This window comes from Heloderma suspectum, chromosome 2 (assembly GCF_057233095.1).
Source record: "Heloderma suspectum isolate Gila_16-S chromosome 2, 16-S_ref, whole genome shotgun sequence".
In the NCBI taxonomy this organism is placed as follows: Eukaryota; Metazoa; Chordata; class Lepidosauria; order Squamata; family Helodermatidae; genus Heloderma; species Heloderma suspectum.
In genome coordinates, this window is record NC_139459.1 from 381,966,129 (window position 1) to 381,974,375 (window position 8,247).

The 8,247-nt window shown below is 43.1% G+C and overlaps 1 protein-coding gene across 1 annotated transcript; it reads right to left on the reverse strand.

Moving 5' to 3' along the window:
- Positions 1–502: 502 nt before the first annotated feature.
- LOC146356374 (vomeronasal type-2 receptor 1-like) lies at positions 503–7,965 on the reverse strand. The gene is made up of 3 exons (XM_084832608.1): positions 7,816–7,965; positions 5,081–5,320; positions 503–2,313 (listed from the first exon to the last, which is right to left on the reverse strand). The coding sequence occupies exon 3, from the start codon at positions 2,147–2,149 to the stop codon at positions 1,085–1,087; it is 1,065 nt and encodes a 354-aa protein (XP_084688734.1). The 5' UTR covers positions 2,150–2,313; positions 5,081–5,320; positions 7,816–7,965; the 3' UTR covers positions 503–1,084.
- Between the last annotated feature and the right edge of the window lie 282 nt (positions 7,966–8,247).

Sequence of the window (8,247 nt, forward strand, 5' to 3'; positions counted from 1 at the left end):
AGGCATATCATGGCATGTTATGGTGCATTTATCTCAGTTGTTTGGATCAGCTCTAGTATCCTGATGTAACTGTTTTAGTGGTATAAATTCCTTTTTTTTTAAGTGTATTTTACAAATTTTATATCCTGTTTTTATTATTTTGCTTTTGTGGTTTGTAATTTTTGTGAACCACCCAGACGTCTTCATCTTTGGGTGGTATAGAAATAAACAAACAAACAAACAAATGTGTAATTAAAAAGTAAATCAACATCCACTTGCTATTTGAAAGCACAGATGGAGAGATGATGCCTCATTCACTGAGAGGGGAAGTCGAGAGCCTTCAAATATGCCGCACCTACTCCTGCCCCCCAGCTTGCTTTCATTCACCATGAAGGGGAAGGGTTGAGAGGGCACATGATTGGGGGCCTCTCTGGAAGTACCTTGCCCACTTTATCAAGCACTATAACAGAAATGGTTCTCATAAGATCAGGCAGGAAGAGGCATCAGACACCCCAATGGAATCTGCTACAGGAACAGGATCATGTTTACTGCAATCACAAATGATTTATCCACGACATGCTTCAAAAAAAGGTAACAACTCTTCCCTGGGTGGTCCAGGGTACCGTTTTTAGAAGAGTGCATTTATAATCTCTGGATCACTCAGAATAACTCCCCGGGGAGACTACTTGAGGAGGCAAAGAAGAAGCATTGATGCTTGCTAGTACACAGTACACATGATTACATGCTTTAACACATGCACCGTCATTTATATCCTGAATCTTTTGGCATCTGTAGCGGTCAGTAGAGGCTGGTGGGTCTTATTTCAATGGGCATGTGACTCTGCGCTGGGTTTCAGTCAGAACTCTACAGGAGCTATCCGAGGCCCTGTGGGGAAGAAGAAGGAGTGGGGGAGCAGGCAAAGGGATCATCAGGTTCTGCTCCATTTGGAATGCCCCTCCTTTGGGTGATGGGGAGGGACAGGGCCATCCCACCAGCCCCGCTGACAGTCTACCTAATTCTTTTTTCTCCTCTCCCCATTGCCTTTTCCCTGTGTGTTGTATCTTTTTTAGATTGTAAGCCTGCAGGCAGGGACTGTCTACTTTGTTCATTGATTGTAAGCCACTCTGGGAACCTTTTTTGGCTGAGGAGTGGGATAAAAATACAATAAATGAATGAATGAATGAAAGAATGAATGAATGAATGAATGAAATCCATTTTGGGGATAGGGTTCAGCACACTGGCTAGCTCTTTCAGTGGTCTGAGTGTTTGTGACTGAAACCCAGAGCTGATTCTCAGCTCTACTTAAATAGGAGACGTGAGCTTCCACTGGCAGTGGTCTTGCAAAAGGAGAAGGGAGTACCTGCCATGGCTGCAGCCTCTGACGTTCCAGCCTGCCCCCTCCACCCACCATCAACAACCATTTTGATTGGGAGGAATATGCAGCATCTAAGGCATGTGCCACAGCTTGGACACTGTTGTAGGTACTGTAGCTGTCTTGAGACAGGGCTCTCTCAGTCTCTTCCTGGGGCAGCATCTCCAGTTGCTCTTTCTCTGTGCATCTTGTCCAACTTTTCTTGGATAATGTATGCTTCGAATAGAAACAGTGAAAGGCATTTTGCCAAAACTCTTTAGTAGCAAAAGATAATGGTTCATAGTATTCATATTTTGTCCTTTTGGGGGTCTTCATTATGGAGGACAAAGAACCATGGAGGAATGGAAAGTAAGAAGGTTCATCACACAAGATAATGTTAATGTCCGGAAAAGCTGTTGTGATCCAAAGTTTTGCCCCAGTTTGGTTCTTTTCAAGTATACTTTGTATACGGATAATTGGAAAAAAGCCATAGTGAGAGTCCACATAGAAAACCATTACTGTGACTGTTCTCCACATGACAGGTAGGTCATTCTCGGACATTTGGTACAAGATGTTTCGTGGTAGTCTTTTTGAGAAGGCCACACAAATTCCACTGCTGATCATGAGGGGTGTCAAGGCCCTCATGAACCTCTCTCCATTGTCAGTGTCCAGAGCATAAAGGCCAATCCACGTCCATCCGAAAAACAGGAGGAGCTGGACAATCCCTGGGTACTGGGATTCTTCCTTTGGTGCCATCCGGTAGACAAAAGGAAACTGAGTTTTATCATTAAGAACATGTGCAACAAAGCCATAACTCATCTAGTGAAGGAAGGAAAAGACTGGTGTTTAGGTTCTCTCTCTCTCTCTCTTTCTCCCTCTCTCCAGGATATTGTATGGTTTTCATTCTGTTGCTGATTTTAATTTGATTTTTTTTTCTCTGCACAGTTCTATTGTTCTTTCATTTTCATACCTTGTTTTTAATGCTGTGTAAATAGATAAATAAAACTGAAGATCAAATAGTTGTTGACCATAAATTATTAACATCTAAGAAAATGTATGTCACTATGATAGGTGCGGGGTAGATGTTGAGGTGGGTTGCCAAAATACCCCAACAATCCCTTCTGGTGCAGCCATTCTTTGTGTGACTTGCCAAAGGACACTAGTCTCCTTGTCAATGGAACCCAAGCGTCTCCACCCCGTCTCAAAAGAAAAAGCATCCCAAAGGCACTCTCAGGGCTGCCTACAGGTAAAATCAATGTACACAGCATAAAATAATAAATAATTTAAACACTTAAAACATATTCAACTACTAAACAAGCGAAAACCAGTTAAAATCTAAAACAATAAAAACAGTTAAAACAATGTGCTAGGGAATGCATTTAGCCCTCAAAGGCTTTGGTAAAAAGCCATGTTCAATATGTTCTATATCCCCAAGGACCAGCTGTTAAAAAACCTGAACATAGGGACTAGTGATAGCTGGTATACATTTCGACCTTTGTTGGAAGGGAGAAGATCTTGACTGTTCACTTTCACCAAAGAATTCCCTCAATTTTAATTGTCGTATAAGTAAAAAAAAAAAAATCAACACAGGAGAGCAGGAGAAATTGTCAGCCTGTGGTCTGAGGTTTGTTTGGTTACTTTGTGTCTCATTTCAAAGACATTTTTCGGTAATTTACCGATATTACATGCTTTAAGTGTTGTTCTTTCTTAGCTCTGGGAAGCTCTATGAGATAAAATGTAAGCTATGCCAGCGGTTTAAGTGGCTTCTTTTGAAAAACTATTCAGATTACTTTACTGCCACAGCATTTTTTGTCCAGTCTAAGGATGGTGTATTGAAACAATTTCCTTGCTTATGAAGTACAGTCCTGCTTTCTCGTAAATAATTTTTGATAAGATTATGGCAACAATACCTAACAAGAACGTTTGTGTTTATTTGAAATACTGTTTTTGTACATGTATATATTAGGATGATAACTGACAACTAGTGTGAATATAAATGCAACAAATACTGTGTGTGTACATATGTGCATATGCATACACACACAGGTGTGTGGCTGTGTGTGCATATGTGTGTATATATATATATATATATATAGAGAGAGAGAGAGAGAGAGAGAGAGAGCTATATATATATATATATAGAGAGAGAGAGAGAGAGAGAGAGCTATAGATCTTAATATCCTAATATCTTTACAGTTATTATTTATCTGAAGAAGCAACTCATATGCGAAACAGGATTACACCGGATTCCTGTAAGACTTTTTGGATGGGCTTTGAGATCCTTGAACTAATTATAATATTTATATGTATATACCTGTGATACAGATGCTTCTGTTATCTTCCAATATATGTACAATTGTCTTCATATTGTTTTCCTATGTATAATTACACAGTTCCAACAACAATCTATTTTAAATAGATCACTAGCACCCACTGCGTTAATTGTGTGTTCATATTGTTATAACATTATATTATTATTACTTGACTATTTACAGTTGTGTGCCTGTTCGCTTATTTCTAATTGGTTTTTACAACTGTGTGTCAGGGTGGAAACTGAGCTGATAGAACCCCAGAGCAGTTCTGATTCTGAGGAGGAACAGCAATCCATGGGAGAGGAGCAACCAATCCACAGAGCTTCTGTCTTGTCAGGATTTAGCTTCAGTTTATTGGCCCTCATCCAGCTCATTCTAGGCTCCAGGCACTGGTCATGCACCTTCACCGCTTCAGCCGACAACAAGGAGGAATAGAGCTGAGTATGATCAGCGTACTGGTGACGCCCCACCCACAAACTCCTAATGACCTCTCCCAACAGCTTCATATACGTGTTGAACAGCATGGGGGATAGAAGAGAACCCTGTGGCACCCCACAGCTTAATAACCATGGGGTAGAACAGGAATCCCCCAATACCACTCTCTGGAATCAGCCCAGCAGGTAGGAATGGAACCATTGTAGCACAGTGCCCCCAACTCCCATCCTGCAAAGCCGATCCAGTAGAAAACCATGATCAATGGCATCAAAAGCCGCTGAGTGATCCAGGAAAATCTACAGTGTAGTACTCCCCCTGTCTTTCACCTGGAGTAGGTTGGCAGACAGAGCAGCCAAGGCTGTTTCAGTGCTGTACCCTGGCCTGAAACCAGACTGAAATGGGTCCCAGCATAATCTGGGTAGCAGGCTGTGGGGAAATAGAGCAGCCTAGTCATAGCAGTGACCTTGTGGGGGCTCTATGCATGTCACCCACCCTTGTTTTATCCTCTCCCCTGTTGCCATCTGCATCGTGCCGATGTCCCTATGTTCTAGTGTAACTTCAGCAGTGAGGAGTTGGGAATCTTTTCAACAAGTGCTTAAGAACCATGGAAGATGAGGACGAACCCTGGAAGATTCTTCCATGGGCAATTTAACGTGGTAGGTGAAAACTGCACATTGGAGCCAAATTCTGGTTTGGCCCTTCTTCCATCCCAGTGCCACCAAACAATTAGAAGTTGGGATTATAAGGGTTCTTGGCCCATGGTTCCCAGGAAACTGCCCCACCACTCCAACCCCTGAGACCAGAACTGATTATGGTCTGCCTCCAACCTCACTTTTTGATGCCTTGGCTCCTATTCCAAAGCTCAACCGCTGCCACTCCTCACCTCCAGCACACACTCCAGCTTCCCCAGTGGGCAGAGTTGCTTTGAAGTGGAATCAGAGCCAAGCAAGTGCTCAGCTTACATTTTTGTGCACCTGGCATCCTCTCCACCCCCAATTCACACCTGTGGGATTTTGTAGATGCTCGACATGGTTGAAATCAGGATGGAGAGGTCAGATTCAGCCCCTTCAAGAACAGCCAGCATGTGATTCTTTCTCCCACGGTTGTAATTTGGAAGATTGCTTTCCCCACCAGTAACCAGCTGTAGCATAGCATAGGAAGTGGTTCTTCCATTGAAATTGGACTTATAGATGTCGTAGCCCAGGGTGATGTTGGGTAAGAGCCTGGGGTTCTGGTTGATCTCCTGAATGGCAAACAAGAAGGACAGGATGTGCCAGTACCTTGGATCTAGCAAACTGCAAAACGATAAATGGAATGAAAATAGATCAGTCATACTTTCAGCCTCCATTCAAAGAAAACAAAATGCCATCTACTTACTTTTATAAATCTAATGCCCCTTTAAGGCAATATAAATCTCAGAAGAGCCGATCGTTACATAATCATTTGATGTTGGCTTGGACCTTCTTCACTCTGGACTGATTTGGGCCCTATCCGCTTCTCTTTGGATTCAGAGCTGAAGTGGGATTCGGATATTTGTATGATTTTGTGAATGTGAATTTCACATTTTCCCGTTGACTTGCATTGGAAAACAGAAACAGCTATAACATTATTAATTTTCATGATAAATTCATGAAATCTGAGAATCTGGCAGTGCCCAGGGAGTGGATTCCACTTGCCAAATTTCAGACAGTTTGGCAAAGTTGTTTTTGCACTAGGTGCAAAACAATTTTGATTGTTTTGACAAACACTCTTAAAGCAAAGAGCTATAACTTTTCAGTGGTTCTGCAGAGGTTCATGAAAGCTGGAGACCTGTCAGTCCCTGTGGATGGGATTCCATTTGCCAAATTACAGACAGTTGGGTCAAGTAGTTTTTGTGCTAGGAACAGATAAAATCTGCTATTCTCAGAAGTTCAAAGCAAAGGACTGATTTCAGTGTTTAAGCAGGGATTAGGAGAAGGTCACTATCCCTAATCTCAGGTATAGTCTTATTTGAAGTGAAAATAACCCCTCTCCCTTTATACTACTTTACTGAGCTTCACAGTAGATGACCTCCAGCTGTCTTTGGCTGAATGGAAAACACAATACCTGGGAAAACAGGCTGGCAGAGTTCTTTCTTTGCAAGGTGGAGGTAAAATGTGCTTTTTTCAACACAAATTCTCAAAGCAAAGGACTATAACCTTTCACTGGTTGCACAAAAGGGTCCCAGCAGAACCTCGCCCACCAGCTGCCCCCATGCCAAGACCCCGAATTTGCCTCACATTGGGCTTGCTTTGCCACACAATGCAGTATGAAATGTAAATAATATATGTTAATGTGTGTAGTGCTTTGCCCACTGTATTTTGAAATGTGGAGTTGTGGGTAGTGCCACACACTGTTTGCTTGACCATGACACAAGCACACACAGACACACAGACACAAGCAAATCAAAAGCAAACACAGAACTACCTACAAGATAAGAAAAGTGTTTTTATTTTTTTGGGGGAAAAGATATAGAGTTCAAAAATGGGAAGGGAATACAGGAGTTGAGAATGGTGTGTGGGGGCAAGAACAAGGAAATCTATCTATCTATCTATCTATCTATCTATCTATCTATCTATCTATCTGATCTAGAAAGAAAGGGAAAACTCGAAAGAAGAAGGCAAGGCAGGAAATAAAAGTACTTTTTAATATATATATTTTAAAAATGAAGAATCAGAAAGAAAGAAGGAAGGAAGGAAGGAAGGAAGGAAGGAAGGAAGGAAAGAAAGAAAGAAAGAAAGAGAGAAAGGGGAAAGTAATAAGAATGGTTGAATTTAGAACGGTGGGGTGGGAGCCAAAGAACAAGGCAAGGAAAGGAGGGAACTAAAGTACTTTTTAAATGTTTTTGGTTTTTTAAATAAAGAATGTAGAAAAGAAAGAAAGCGAATAATTGAATTGAGAAGGAATGGGTGGGAAAGAAGAACGACAAAGATACAGTACAACACACACACATACGACAGTTCTTGCCAACTAGCCAACTCTAACCAGCACTCTTGCAAAGAAGCAAATGCAGGCTGATCTCCAATACACCCCCCCACACACACTCTCACTGATCGGAGACTGCTGGGTTAACTAGAGTTGCCATTCGCCAAGGCTCACAGTTTCCCCTGTCCCCCCTCCTCCTCTCCTCTTCTCCCTTCCATCCGCCTCCTTACTCCCTCCCCGATCTTTCACAAGTTGATACATTTTGAGACAGGTGACTGGGCTTCAGAAGGCTTCAGAACAGCTCCGAATCTCTGAGGCGGACAGAGGCCTGTTGACAGTGACCTGCTTCACTTCGGACCACCTCGGTGGTGGTCTGATCTGCTTCGGATCACAATGAACCACCCCCGAGACACCCTGTTTTGCTTTGGTATTTAGATTCTGCACCGAAGGGATGCACAGCCCTAGTCTGAATGTTTGTCGGGAGCAGCAAACCTAAGAAGAGCCCTGCTGGATCAGACCAAGGGTCCATCTAGACCAGCATAGGCCACACAGTGGCCAACCAGCTGACATCCAGGAACCCACAAGCAGGGCATGAGCACAACTGCACCCTCTGGCCCATATTCCCCAGCAATTGGTGTACATAGGCTCACTGCTTCTGGTACTGGAGGTGGTATATAGCAATCAGGACTAGTAGCCATTGATAGTGTTTTCCTCCAGGAATTTGTCTAACTCCCTTTTAAAGTCATCCAAATTGGTGGCCAGCACTACATCTAGGGATGCACGAAAGTCACTTACCTGGTCTCGCAGCTTGCTTCGCAGTGGTGGGGAGGCACTTCGCTTCTCCCCCCGAAGTTCAGGCTGGGGTGGGGAGGCTTCCTGCCTCGCCCGGCCGAAATTCAGGCCAGGGAGAAGCACCCCATCTCCCCAGCCACGAACTTAAAAAGGAAAAAAAAAAAGCCCCGTGATAGGCTACGTAATGATTTACGTAGCCTATCACGGCTAGATCTGCAAAGTCAGCTGTGATAGGCTACGTTAATCGTCACGTAGCCTATCACGGGTGACTTAAAAAAAAAAAGCGCGTACGCAAATGGTGGCCCCCATAGGGAGCCGCCATTCGCGTTCCTTATTTGGTCCCTGTAGTCTATGTAAAGATTTACGTAGACTACGGCGAAAATAAGGGCAACACTATTTGCTGTTTGCGTTGCCCTTATTTTCGCCGTAGTCTAC